This window comes from Scyliorhinus torazame, chromosome 16, assembly GCF_047496885.1.
Source record: "Scyliorhinus torazame isolate Kashiwa2021f chromosome 16, sScyTor2.1, whole genome shotgun sequence".
Classification (NCBI taxonomy): Eukaryota; Metazoa; Chordata; class Chondrichthyes; order Carcharhiniformes; family Scyliorhinidae; genus Scyliorhinus; species Scyliorhinus torazame.
Window position 1 is genome coordinate 90,327,427 of NC_092722.1, and position 15,294 is coordinate 90,342,720.

A 15,294-nucleotide genomic window follows, 5' to 3' on the forward strand; every position below is an offset into this window, starting at 1 on the left:
AAATGACAAACAGCAGTGGCCCCAAAACAGATCCTTGTGGTACACCACTAGTAACTGAACTCCAGGCTGAACATTTCCCATCAGCCACCACCCTCTGTCTTCTTACAGCTAGCCAATTTCTGACCCAAACTGCTAAATCACCCTGAATCCCATGCCTCCGTATTTTCTGCAATAGCCTACCGTGGGGAAACTTATCAAACGCTTTATTGAAATCCATATACACATCAACTGCTTTACCCTCGTCCACCTGTTAGGTCATCTTCTCAAAGAACGCAATAAGGTTTGTGAGGCACGACCTACCCTTCACAAAACCGTGTTGACTATCCCTAATCAAATTATTCCTTTCTAGATGATTATAAATCCTATCTCTTATAAACCTTTCCAAGACTTTGCCCACAACAGAAGGCTCAATGGTCTATAGTTACCGTGGTTGTCTCTACTCCTCTTCTCGAACAAGGGGACAACATTTGCTATCCTCCAGTCTTCTGGCACTATGCCTGTAGACAATGACGACACAAAGATCAAAGTCAAAGGGCTCAGCAATCTCCTCCCTCGCTTCCCAGAGAATCCGAGGATAAATCCCATCCGGCCCAGGGGACTGGTCTATTTTTACACGTTCCAGAATTGCTAACACCTCCTTATGAACCTCAAGCCCGTCTAGTCTAGTAGTCAGTATCTCAGTATTCTCTTCGACAACATTGTCTTTTTCCTGTGTGAATACTGACGAAAAATATTCATTTAGCACCTCTCCTATCTCCTCGGACTTCACGCACAACTTCCCACTACTGTCCTTGACTGGCCCTACTCTTACCCTAGTCATTCTTTTATTCCTGATATAGAAAGCTTTAGGGTTATCCTTGGTCCTACCTGCCAAAGACTTCTCATGTCCCCTCCTGGCCTCATATAAAGGTTCCCCCCAAAATTGGGTGAAACGGGCCAGAAAAACAACAACCCTAGTGGGAGCCACCCAATGTGTGACCTCCACTACATGCCGCCACCGTAAGTCCTCTTAAATCCTCTACCTGTGCGCATTCAGGAAGAGTTCCGGAACGTTGTCTTTTTAACATGATTCTGGCTTCTGAGCTTGGTTGGTGTTAACCTTGGTTTAATTTGCCTTCTGCAAACCTTTTCTCCTTCCAATGAGCTACCTCTCTAGTTTAAATCCTTCACAACAGCACTAACAAATCTCCGTGAGGATATTGGCCCGGGCCCTGTCAAGGAACCGATCAAGCGTGCTCAGGTCCCACCTGCTCCAGAACCGGTCTGATGACCTCTCTCTTACAGCAATTCTCTAGCCACATGGTCAATCACTGAATACCCCTATCCCAATGCTCACGAGCAAATGGCACTGGGAGTAATCTTGAGATTATTGCTTTTGAGGCTATGCTTTTTCATTTCATTCTTAACTAATTTTAAATTCTGCATTGAAGACTTTATCCCACTTCCGACCTATATCATTGGTACCAATATGGATCACGATCTCTGGCCCTCTCCCAGAAGGATGTCGAACAACCACGCCACGGCTTCCTTGAGCCTGGCACCAGGGAGGCAACACACTGGCCTGGAGTCATATTTACAGCCACAGAAACAGCTATCTTATCCCCTGACTATCAAATCCCCTATCATGATTGCTCTTCAACTCATCTTCCTACCCCCGTGCAGCTGAGCCACCCATGATGCCAGACTTAGCACTGGCTGCAATCCCGAGGAACTATCACCTTCACTTTTATCAATGGGAAACTGATTAGCAAGTGGCATGATAGGCTCAGTGGACTTCTGCAGGACCCTTCATGGTTCTCTTAGGCTGCCTGGCTTCACCCCTTTCACCTCTAGTGAAACCCCCTTCCTAAAGGGGAGGTGGGGCGACACAAAGGCCTCACAGCGCCAGGGACCCAGATTCAATTCCAGCCTTGGGTCACGGTCTGTGTGGAGTTTGCGCTTTCTCCCCATGTCTGCGTGGGTTTCCTCCCAGTCTAAAGATGTGCAGGTTGGGTGGATTGCAGGAATATGCAATTTAGGTTGTGGATAGTGGGCGAGTGGATCGGTGCAGTCTTGATAGGCTGAATGTGCTAAGCACAATTCTCCACCTTGTGGATGCACAACAGTGATTCCAGCCACCACTGAGTTCCGAAACTCGTGGAGCTCAAGATTTTGCAGCCACACACTTGTGTCCATCACATGGCTTGCCCACATCTCCCTACAATACTGCAGGATGTACATTCCACCCAGACACTTGACAAAACAAGAAAGTTCACATTCCAGGCACGTGAAAAATGACCATTTGGACGAGATTTTGAATGGCAACAAGAATACGCAAACTCAAGTGTGGGACAGGAACATCACTCTCCACACTTGAATCCAACGAGTTTCTATCCTGGTGCTCACTATGCACTAAGTGGGAGAGACCCATCCCTGGACAAAAGAAATAAGTTATGGTCTTAAGGTCCTCCAGCAGTCCGACTGGTGCTTAATTTACCTTGGGAGGTCGATTTCTCTTCCAGTCAGCAGACTCGACCTGCAGCTTTTCCACCAGCGGGATGGCAAATGAGAAGGTTTTGCCGGTGCCAGTCCTGGCCTGTGCCACACAATCACCCCCATCATAAATGCAGTTGAACGTCTGTGCTTGTACTGGAAACAAGTAGGCCACGCCTCGGCCTATAGGGCAGCAACCAGAGGAATGCAGCAGATTAGAAGGAACAATTTAGCAATACTCACACTTCAAAGCTGGCAATGTAAAGCACACGAAAAATAACCCAATCTGAGCTATTATTTACCTCGGTTGGCAATTGAAGCTTGGCTCAGAGTCTGCTTGTCCCAAAGGCACGTTGGCAAAGTAAGTGTACTTGTACAGCAGAAAGCTGCTAGCTATGAAACTGCCTGTACTGTGGGGAAGCAGTGCATCTATATCTTTTTTTTAATTAAATATTTTATTGAAAATTTTTGGTCAACCAACACAGTACATTGTGCATCCTTTACACAATATTATAACACAAATAACAATGACCTATTTTATAAACAAAAAATGAATAAATAATAAATAACAAAAATGAAAACTAGCCCTAATTGGCAACTGCCTTGTCACAAGTAACACTCTCCAAAAATATAATTTAACAGTCCAATATATAATTATCTGTAGCAACGACCTATACATACTATACAGTATATATTAACAACCCTGAGAGTCCTTCTGGTTCCTCCTCCCCCCCCCACCCCCCCCCCCCCCCACCCCCCCCCCCCCACCCCCACCCCCCACCCCCACCCCCCACCCCCACCCCACCCCCCCCCCCCCCACCCCTCCCGGGCTGCTGCTGCTGCCTTCTTTTTCCCATTCCGTCAATCTTTCTGCGAGGTATTCGACGAACGGTTGCCACCGCTTGGTGAACCCTTGAGCCGACCCCCTTAGGACGAACTTAATCCGCTCTAGCTTTATAAACCCCGCCATGTCATTTATCCAGGTCTCCATCCCCGGGGGCTTGGCTTCTTTCCACATTAGCAATATCCTGCGCCGGGCTACTAGGGACGCAAAGGCCAAAACATCGGCCTCTCTCGCCTCCTACACTCCCGGCTCTTGTGCAACCCCAAATATAGCCAACCCCCAGCTTGGTTCGACCCGGACTCCTACTACTTTTGAAAGCACCTTTGTCACCCCCATCCAAAACCTCTGTAGTGCCGGGCATGACCAAAACATATGGGTATGATTCGCTGGGCTTCTCGAGCACCTCGCACACCTATCCTCCACCCCAAAAAAGTTACTGAGCCGTGCTCCAGTCATATGTGCCCTGTGTAATACCTTAAACTGAATCAGGCTTAGCCTGGCACACGAGGACGACGAGTTTACCCTGCTTAGGGCATCTGCCCACAGCCCCTCCTCGATCTCCTCCCCCAGCTCTTCTTCCCATTTCCCTTTTAGTTCATCTACCATAGTCTCCCCTTCGTCCCTCATTTCCCTATATATATCTGACACCTTACCACCCCCCACACATGTCTTTGAGATCACTCTGTCCTGCACCTCTTGTGTCGGGAGCTGCGGGAATTCCCTCACCTGTTGCCTCGCAAAAGCCCTCAGTTGCATATACCTGAATGCATTCCCTTGGGGCAACCCATATTTCTCGGTCAGCGCTCCCAGACTCGCGAACTTCCCATCCACAAACAGATCTTTCAGTTGCGTTATTCCTGCTCTTTGCCACATTCCATATCCCCCATCCATTCCCCCCGGGGCAAACCTATGGTTGTTTCTTATCGGGGACCCCCCCCAAGGCTCCAGTCTTTCCCCTATGCCGTCTCCGCTGTCCCCAAATCTTCAGTGTAGCCACCACCACCGGGCTTGCGAGTGTAGTTCCTCGGTGAGAACGGCAATGGGGCTGTCACCATAGCCTGTAGGCTAGTCCCCCTACAGGACGCCCTCTCTAATCTCTTCCACGCCGCTCCCTCCTCCTCTCCCATCCACTTACTCACCATTGAAATATTAGCGGCCCAATAATACTCACTTAGGCTCGGTAGTTCCAGCCCCCCCTATCCCTGCTACGCTGTAAGAATCCCTTCCTCACTCTCGGGGTATTCCCGGCCCACACAAAACCCATGATGCTCTTTTCAATCCTTTTAAAAAAAGCCTTCGTGATCACCACCGGGAGGCACTGAAACACAAAGAGGAATCTCGGGAGGACCACCATCTTAACCGCCTGCACCCTCCCTGCCATTGACAGGGCTACCATATCCCATCTCTTGAAATCCTCCTCCATCTGTTCCACCAACCGCATTAAATTTAACCTATGCAATGTGCCCCAATTCTTAGCTATCTGGATCCCCAGGTAACGAAAGTCCCTTGTTACCTTCCTCAACGGTAGGTCCTCTATTTCTCTACTCTGCTCCCCTGGATGCACCACAAACAACTCACTTTTCCCCATGTTCAATTTATACCCTGAAAAATCCCCAAACTCCCCAAGTATCCGCATTATTTCTGGCATCCCCTCCGCCGGGTCCGCCGCGTATAGTAGCAAATCGTCCGCATACAAAGATACCCGGTGCTCTTCTCCTCCCCTAAGTACTCCCCTCCACTTCTTGGAACCCCTCAACGCTATCGCCAGGGGCTCAATCGCCAGTGCAAACAATAATGGGGACAGAGGGCATCCCTGCCTTGTCCCTCTATGGAGCCGAAAATATGCAGATCCCCGTCCATTCGTGACCACGCTCGCCACTGGGGCCCTATACAACAGCTGCACCCATCTAACATACCCCTCTCCAAAACCAAATCTCCTCAACACCTCCCACAAATAATCCCACTCCACTCTATCAAATGCTTTCTCGGCATCCATCGCCACTACTATCTCCGTTTCTCCCTCTGGTGGGGCCATCATCATTACCCCTAACAACCTCCGTATATTCGTGTTCAGCTGTCTCCCCTTCACAAACCCAGTTTGGTCCTCGTGGACCACCCCCGGGACACATTCCTCTATTCTCATTGCCACTACCTTGGCCAGGACCTTGGCATCTACATTTAGGAGGGAAATAGGTCTATAGGACCCGCATTGTAGCGGGTTCTTTTCCTTCTTTAAGAGAAGCGATATCGTTGCTTCAGACATAGTCGGGGGCAGTTGTCCCCTTTCCTTTGCCTCATTAAAGGTCCTCGTCAGTACCGGGGCGAGCAAGTCCACATATTTTCTATAGAATTCGACTGGGAATCCATCTGGTCCCGGGGCCTTTCCCGCCTGCATGCTCCTAATTCCTTTCACCACTTCTTCTACCTCGATATGTGCTCCCAGTCCCACCCTTTCCTGCTCTTCCACCTTGGGAAATTCCAGCCGATCCAAGAAGCCCATCATTCTCTCCCTCCCATCCGGGGGTTGGGCTTCATATAATTTTTTATAAAATGTCTTGAACACTCCATTCACTCTCTCCGCTCCCCGCTCCATCTCTCCTTCCTCATCCCTCACTCCCCCTATTTCCCTCGCTGCTCCCCTTTTCCTCAATTGGTGTGCCAGCAACCTGCTCGCCTTCTCCCCATATTCGTACTGTACACCCTGTGCCTTCCTCCATTGTGCCTCTGCAGTGCCTGTAGTCAGCAAGTCAAATTCTACATGTAGCCTTTGCCTTTCCCTGTACAGTCCCTCCTCCGGTGCTTCCGCATATTGTCTGTCCACCCTCAAAAGTTCTTGCAGCAACCGTTCCCGTTCCTTACTCTCCTGCTTCCCTTTATGTGCCCTTATTGATATCAGCTCCCCTCTAACCACCGCCTTCAACGCCTCCCAGACCACTCCCACCTGGACCTCCCCATTATCATTGAGTTCCAAGTACTTTTCAATGCACCCCCTCACCCTTAGACACCCCCCCTCATCTGCCATTAGTCCCATGTCCATTCTCCAGGGTGGGCGCCCTCCTGTTTCCTCCCCTATCTCCAAGTCCACCCAGTGTGGAGCGTGATCCGAAATGGCTATAGCCGTATACTCCGTTCCCCTCACCTTCGGTATCAATGCCCTACCCAGCACAAAAAAGTCTATTCGCGAGTAGACTTTATGGACATAGGAGAAAAACGAGAACTCCTTACTCCTAGGTCTGCTAAATCTCCACGGGTCTACACCTCCCATCTGCTCCATAAAATCTTTAAGTACCTTGGCTGCTGCCGGCCTCCTTCCAGTCCTGGACTTCGACCTATCCAGCCCTGGTTCCAACACCGTATTAAAATCTCCCCCCATTATCAGCTTTCCCATCTCTAGGTCCGGAATGCGTCCTAGCATCCGCCTCATAAAATTGGCATCATCCCAGTTCGGGGCATATACGTTTACCAAAACCACCGTCTCCCCCTGTAGTTTGCCACTCACCATCACGTATCTGCCCCCGTTATCCGCCACTAGTCTTTGCCTCGAAGATTACCCGCTTCCCCACTAATATAGCCACCCCCCCGTTTTTCGCATCTAGCCCCGAATGGAACACCTGCCCCACCCATCCTTTGCGTAGCCTAACCTGGTCTATCAGTTTCAGGTGCGTTTCCTGTAACATAACCACATCTGCCTTAAGTTTCTTAAGGTGTGCGAGTACCCGTGCCCTCTTTATCGGCCCGTTCAGCCCTCTCACGTTCCACGTGATCAGCCGAGTTGGGGGGCTTCCTACCCCCCCCCCCCTTGTCGATTAGCCATCACCTTTTTCCAGCTCCTCACCCGGTTCAAACGCAGCTGTATCGCCCCCAGGCGGTGCCCCCCTGCCCATCCTCTCCCATACCAGCTCCCCCCTCCCCAGCAGCAGCAACCCAGTAATTCCCACCTCCCACCCCCCCCGCTAGATCCCCCGCTGGCGTAATTACTCCCCCCATGTTGCTCCCAGAAGTCAGCAAACTCTGGCTGACCTCGGCTTCCCCCCGTGACCTCGGCTCGCACCGTGCGACGCCCCCTCCTTCCTGCTTCTCTATTCCCGCCATGAATATCATAGCGCGGGAACCAAGCCCGCGCTTCTCCCTTGGCCCCGCCCCCAATGGCCAACGCCCCATCTCCTCCACCTCCCCTCCTCCCCCCATCACCACCTGTGGGAGAGAGAAAAGTTACCACATCGCAGGATTAGTACATAAAACCCCTCTTTGCCCCCCACATTCGCCCCACCACTTTGTTCGAACGTTCTTTTTAATAACCCGCTCATTCCAGTTTTTCTTCCACAATAAAAGTCCACGCTTCATCCGCCGTCTCAAAGTAGTGGTGCCTCCCTCGATATGTGACCCACAGTCTTGCCGGTTGCAGCATTCCAAATTTTATCTTCTTTTTATGAAGCACCGCCTTGGCCCGATTAAAGCTCGCCCTCCTCCACCTCCGCACTCCAGTCTTGATAAACGCGGATCACCGCGTTCTCCCAGTTACTGCTCCGAGTTTTCTTCGCCCATCTAAGGACCATTTCTCTATCCTTAAAACGGAGGAATCTCACCACTATGGCTCTGGGAATTTCTCCTGCTCTCGGTCCTCGCGCCATCACTCGGTATGCTCCCTCCACCTCCAACGGACCCGCCGGGGCCTCCGCTCCCATTAACGAGTGCAGCATCGTGCTCACATATGCCCCGACGTCCGCTCCCTCCACACCTTCAGGAAGACCAAGAATCCTCAGGTTGTTCCTCCTTGCGTTGTTTTCCAGTGCCTCCAACCTTTCCACACATCGTTTCTGATGTGCCTCCTGCGTCTCCGTCTTCACCACCAGGCCCTGTATATCGTCCTCATTCTCAGCTGCCTTTGCCTTCACGACCCGAAGCTCCCGCTCCTGGGTCTTTTGTTCCTCCTTTAGCCCTTCGATCGCCTGTAGTATCGGGGCCAACAGCTCTTTCTTCATTTCCTTTTTGATCTCGTCCACACAGCATTTCAAGAACTCTTGTTGTTCAGGGCCCCATGTTAAACTGCCACCTTCCGACGCCATCTTGGTTTTTGCTTGCCTTCCTTGCCGCTTTTCTAAAGGATCCACTGCAATCTGGCCACTCTCTCCTCCTTTTTCCATCCGTATCCAGGGGGGATTCCCTTCTGGTTTACCGCACAGTGTTTTTAGCCGTCAAAATTGCCGTTGGGGCTCCTAACAAGAGCCCAAAAGTCCGTTTCACAGGGAGCTGCCGAAACGTGCGACTCAGCTGGTCATCGCCGCACCCGGAAGTCAGTGCATCTATATCAAGGCTTGCTCACTCTGAGGCTGTGTTAAAAATCCTGGGGTCCACCATTTGGTCTCTCAGGGGGCATTAAGTCCCAGGCTACTTCTTAGTTACCCATATCGAATGGAAAACTAATCTCAGGATTTGAAATATTTAATTTATCCCCAGTCTTATGAGTTTTCAGATGTCCACAATCCAGTGTGTGAAAAAGTGCACTTTGACTTCCACCCTGAATGACTGAGCTAATTCTAAAGTTGTACCCATCCTGCTCGGGACTCCCTCACCAGAGGAACTAGTTTCAGGCAAGTTAACTTGGACAAGTTAAACTAACGGACAACAAACATAGCCAGAGTTACAGGAGTGTGTAAGAATATTTAAAAATATGAACTGCAATAAAAAACCAGTAGAAGTCTATACAGCAATTGGAATAAAACACAGGAATTGGAGACATTGTGGATATTCGGCTATTGTCAGAATTATTGAGACATGGCTACAGACAAGCGAAAGGAGTGAAACAGTTGTAGTTATTCGGAAAAACGTCAGCAGAAAGAGACACAGCTATCAGCTAGACAGTAGAATTGGTAGAAATAAAAGATCATTCACACTGGCAACCTGCAGCCAGTGGAATACACTTAGTGGAATGGAGGTGGATCATAGAGTCAAAGAACAGATGAGACCCTTCGGCCCATCCAGTCTGCACCGACAAAAATACACAATCTACACTAATACCACTTTCCAGCACTTGATCCATTGCCTTGAATGTTGACATATCAAGCGCTCATCCACGTAACTTTAAACGGTTGTGAGGATTCCCACCTCCACTAGCCTCCCAAGCAGTGCATCCCAGACTCTTCTGCCCCCAACCAACTGGGTGCCCCTGAACTAAATGGAACAAACCTATCAGGAGATAGCCAGAATTTCCTCTCTGATGCCAGGGTCAAGGATGTCATGGAGGAGCAGCAGTATATTCTACTGGGGGAGGTGATCAGCCAGAGGTCACAGTCTACTGGCCCATTTAGGTACCAATGACACAGTTATGAAAGGGGGTGAGGTCCTGCAAACAGATTTTATGGAGTGAAGGAGATTTAAAAGCAGGACCTCTGAAGCAGTAAACCTAGGATTATTTCCAGACCCATGTGCTTGTGGGTCGATGAGAATTAAGCAACAGAATACACAGCTGGAAAGCTGGTGTCGGAGGGAGGGCATCGGATTCCTGAGATCAAGATCATTCTGGGGAAGGTAGGATGTGTATAAGCCATATGGCCCGCACCTGAACAGGATTGATACAAATGCCCTGGCTGGGAGAATTAATAGTGCTGTTTGACGGGAGGGAGTGGGGTAGAGTTCAAATTTGAATGACATGGTATGGGAACCCAAGGGAAAATGCAGATCAGGAGATGTAAAACTAGTGAGTGACCGAAAGACGGAAGCACAGGTTAAAAAGTGTGCAGCAGGGGCAGCACGGTGGCGCAGTGGTTAGCACTGCTGTGTCATGTGAGAGTACCTTTAAGACATGGATGTTTAAGCAACGTACCTTTAAGAAAACAGTGATGTCAGAGAGTGGGTGGAGTGGAGGTCAGGTCAGCCATTTTGCAGTTTAGTTTTGCAGTTTGGAGGAAAAGAGCTGGGTGTGTCTGTGTTTTGCAGTGAGCTGGATCTCTACCATAAAAGACCATCTCTGAATCATTTGGGTGATTTAAACTTATAATAGTGAAGCCTTTAACCTGATGTGATTTTGTTTAAAGGTGTTAAGTCTCTTGGAAGTTTGAAGGAACATTTTAAGGAATTATTTACTGTTGCAATATTTTCTGAGTTATCTTTGAAGTAAGGGGTGTTAAGGGATCCAATGTTTATTTAAGATGTTAAGTTGAGTTCATGGAATAAACAGTGTTTTGTGTTTAAAAACCCACGTGTCCATAATTGTAATCCCACACCTAGGGAAAAAGCCGTGTGCTAGGAAAAGCAACAAATCCATTAAAGGGAGAGGTTGGTTGAACTCCATGATACATTTTGGGGTTCTGAAAACGCCTCGCCCATAACAGTTGCCTCACTGCGCCGAGGCCCCAGGTTCGATCCCGGCTCTGGGTCAGTGTCGGTGTGGAGTTTGCACATTCTCCCCGTGTTTGCATGGGTTTCGCTCCCACAACCCAAAGATGTGCAGGTTATGCAGATTGGCCATGCTAAATTGCCCCTTAATTGGAAAAAATGAATTGGGCACTCTAAATTTATTTAAAAAAGCATGCAGCACATAAAATTGCCAGTTTTAAATTAATAATAATCTTTATTGTCACAAGTAGGCTTACATTAAACACTGCAATGAAGTTATTGTAAAAAGCCCCTAGTCGTTACACTGCGGCGCCTGTTCGGGTACACATAGGGAGGATTCAGAATGTCCAAATTACCGAACAGCACGTCTTTTGGGACTGTGGGAGGAAACCCACACAGACACAGGGAGAACGTGCAGACTCTGCACAGATGGTGATCCAAGCCGGGAATTGAACCTAGGACCCTGGTGCTGTGAAGCAACAGTGCTACCCACGGGGTGCCCACTGATATTTACAAGGTATTGTAAATAAAGGCAATGAACCTAGGGCACAGATCGACACATGGCACCACGATATCATTGCTGTAACATAAATCTGGCTGAAAGAGGGGCAAAAATGGCAGCTGAATCTCCCTGGGTACAGAGTTTTCAAGAATTGGAAACAGGCTGCCCACCGGCTAATTGGGTCAAGGCAGTGCCTGGTGCCGCACTTATCCCATCTCAAAAGGCCCAGTTTCAATCCCCAACCTGTGCAGTTTGCCGATTCAAGCCACACTTGACATAGAGAGAAGTTGTCAGGGTTGCTAATTGCCAGTGAACCTTGATTAAAAAGCAGATATCTGGCAATGGTAGTGCTGCATTCAAATATGATACCCCACTCAATGATTCATACGGTCGGATACTGGACGCTGAGACCCCGACTCCAGTAAGGCCTTACTTCAGTGGTAGGGAAATTACTGGAGAGAATTCTTCGAGACAGGATCTACTGTCGTGGTCCACATTGGCACGAACGACAAAGGGGACAAGGATGTCAGGCAGGCTTTCAGGGAGCTAGGATGGAAGCTCAGAACTAGAACAAACAAGAGTTGTTATCTCTGGGTTGTTGCCCGTGCCACGTGATAGTGAGATGAGGAATAGGGAGAGAGAGCATTTAAACACGTGGCTACAGGGATGGTGCAGGCGGGAGGGATTCAGATTTCTGGATAACTGGGGCTCTTTCTGGGGAAGGTGGGACCTCTACAGACAGGATGGTCTACATCTGAACCTGAGGGGCACAAATATCCTGGGGGGGAGATTTGTTAGTGCTCTTTGGGGGGCTTTAAACTAATGCAGCAGGGGCATGGGAACCTGGATTGTAGTTTTAGGGTAAGGGAGAATGAGAGTATAGAGGTCAGGAGCACAGATTTGACGTCGCAGGAGGGGGCCAGTGTTCAGGTAGGTGGTTTGAAGTGTGTCTACTTCAATGCCAGGAGTATACGAAACAAGGTAGGGGAACTGGCAGCATGGGTTGGTACCTGGGACTTCGATGTTGTGGCCATTTCGGAGACATGGATAGAGCAGGGACAGGAATGGATGTTGCAGGTTCCGGGGTTTAGGTGTTTTAGTAAGCTCAGAGAAGGAGGCAAAAGAGGGGGAGGTGTGGCGCTGCTAGTCAAGAGCAGTATTACGGTGGCGGAGAGGATGCTAGATGGGGACTCTTCTTCCGAGGTAGTATGGGCTGAAGTTAGAAACAGGAAAGGAGAGGTCACCCTGTTGGGAGTTTTTTTATAGGCCTCCAAATAGTTCTAGGGATGTAGAGGAAAGGATGGCGAAGATGATCCTGGATAAGAGCGAAAGTAACAGGGTAGTTATTATGGGAGACTTTAACTTTCCAAATATTGACTGGAAAAGATATATTTCGAGTACAATAGATAGGTCGTTTTTTGTACAGTGTGTGCAGGAGGGTTTCCTGAAACAATATGTTGACAGGCCAACAAGACGCGAGGCCACATTGGATTTGGTTTTGGGTAATGAACCAGGCCAGGTGTTGGATTTGGAGGTAGGAGAGCACTTTGGGGACAGTGACCACAATTCGGTGACGTTTACGTTAATGATGGAAAGGGATAAGTATACACCACAGGTCAAGAGTTATAGCTGGGGGAAGGGCAATTATGATGCCATTAACAAAGAACAAAGAAATGTACAGCACAGGAACAGGCCCTTCGGCCCTCCAAGCCCGTGCCGACCATACTGCCCGACTAAACTACACTCTTCTACACTTCCTGGGTCCGTATCCTTCTATTCCCATCCTATTCATATATTTGTCAAGATGCCCCTTAAATGTCCCTATCGTCCCTGCTTCCACTACCTCCTCCGGTAGTGAGTTCCAGGCACCCACTACCCTCTGCGTAAAAAACTTGCCTCGTACATCTACTCTAAACTTTGCCCCTCTCACCTTAAACCTATGCCCCCTAGTAATTGACTCCTCTACCCTGGGGAAAAGCCTCTGACTATCCACTCTGTCTATGCCCCTCATAATTTTGTATACCTCTATCAGGTCGCCCCTCAACCTCCTTCGTTCCAGTGAGAACAAACCGAGTTTATTCAATCGCTTCTCATAGCTTATGCCCTCCATACCAGGCAACATTCTGGTAAATCTCTTCTGCACCCTCTCTAAAGCCTCCACATCCTTCTGGTAGTGTGGCGACCAGAATTGAACACTATACTCCAAGTGTGGCCTAACTAAGGTTCTATACAGCTGCAACATGACTTGCCAATTCTTATACTCAATGCCCCGGCCAATGAAGGCAAGCATGCCGTATGCCTTCTTGACTACCTTCTCCACCTGTGTAGCCCCTTTCAGTGATCTGTGGACCTGTACTCCTAGATCTCTTTGACTTTCAATACTCGAGGGTTCTACCATTCACTGTATATTCCCTACCTGCATTAGCCCTTCCAAAATGCATTACCTCACATTTGTCCAGGTTCAACTCCATCTGCCATCTCTCCGCCCAAGTCTCCAGACAATCTAAATCCTGCTGTATCCTCAGACAGTCCTCATCGCTATCCGCAATTCCACCAACCTTTGTGTCGTCTGCAAACTTACTAATCAGACCAGTTACATTTTCCTCCAAATCATTTATATATACTACAAAGAGCAAAGGTCCCAGCACTGATCCCTGTGGAACACCACTGGTCACAGCCCTCCAATTAGAAAAGCATCCCTCCATTGCTACCCTCTGCCTTCTATGGCCTAGCCAGTTCTGTATCCACCTTGCCAGTTCACCCCTGATCCCGTGTGACTTCACCTTTTGTACTAGTCTACCATGAGGGACCTTGTCAAAGGCCTTACTGAAGTCCATATAGACAACATCTACTGCCCTACCTGCATCAATCATCTTAGTGACCTCCTCGAAAAACTCTATCAAGTTAGTGAGACACGACCTCCCCTTCACAAAACCGTGCTGCCTCTCACTAATACGTCCATTTGCTTCCAAATGGGAGTAGATCCTGTCTCGAAGAATTCTCTCCAGTAATTTCCCTACCACTGAAGTAAGGCTCACCGGCCTGTAGTTCCCGGGATTATCCCTGCCACCCTTCTTAAACAGAGGAACAACATTGGCTATTCTCCAGTCCTCCGGGACATCCCCTGAAGACAGCGAGGATCCAAAGATTTCTGTCAAGGCCTCAGCAATTTCCTCTCCAGCCTCCTTCAGTATTCTGGGGTAGATCCCATCCGGCCCTGGGGACTTATCTACCTTAATATTTTTTAAGACACCCAACACCTCGTCTTTTTGGATCACAATGTGACCCAGGCTATCTACATCCCCTTCTCCAGACTCAACATCTACCAATTCCTTCTCTTTGGTGAACACTGATGCAAAGTATTCATTTAGTACCTCGCCCATTTCCTCTGGCTCCACACATAGATTCCCTTGCCTATCCTTCAGTGGGCCAACCCTTTCCCTGGCTACCCTCTTGCTTTTTATGTAAGTGTAAAAAGCCTTGGGATTTTCCTTAACCCTATTTGCCAATGACTTTTCATGACCCCTTCTAGCCCTCCTGACTCCTTGCTTAAGTTCCTTCCTACTTTCCTTATATGCCACACAGGCTTCGTCTGTTCCCAGCCTTTTAGCCCTGACAAATGCCTCCTTCTTCTTTTTGACGAGGCCTACAATATCACTCGTCATCCAAGGTTCCCGAAAATTGCCGTATTTATCTTTCTTCCTCACAGGAACATGCCTGTCCTGTATTCCTTTCAATTAGACGTGACTTGGGGGGGGATAAGGTGGAGAAGTAGGCTGCAAGTGTTGGGCACACTGGATAAGTGGGGCTTGTTCAAGGATCAGCTACTGTGTGTTCTTGATAAGTTTGTACCGGTCAGGCAGGGAGGAAGGCGTCGAGCGAGGGAACCGTGGTTTACCAAGGAAGTGGAATCTCTTGTTAAGAGGAAGAAGGAGGCCTATGTGAAGATGAGGTGTGAAGTTTCGGTTGGGGCGATGGAGAGTTACAAGGTAGCGAGGAAGGATCTAAAGAGAGAGCTAAGACGAGCAAGGAGGGGACATGAGAAGTATTTGGCAGGAAGGATCAAGGAAAACCCTAAAGCTTTCAATAGGTATGTCAGGAATAAGCGAATGACTAGGGAAAGTAGGACCAGTCAAGGACA

General features: G+C 48.9%; 1 protein-coding gene across 4 annotated transcripts in view; it reads right to left on the reverse strand.

The window, feature by feature from the left end:
* Nucleotides 1-15,294, reverse strand: part of LOC140392939 (nucleolar RNA helicase 2-like) — a 167,829-nt gene that overhangs the window by 97,869 nt on the left and 54,666 nt on the right. For all 4 annotated transcript variants that reach the window (XM_072478725.1, XM_072478724.1, XM_072478727.1 and 1 more), the window contains one exon: nt 2,477-2,655. In XM_072478725.1, coding sequence (XP_072334826.1) covers nt 2,477-2,655 — 179 coding nt within the window. The remainder of the gene's footprint in view (nt 1-2,476; nt 2,656-15,294) is intronic.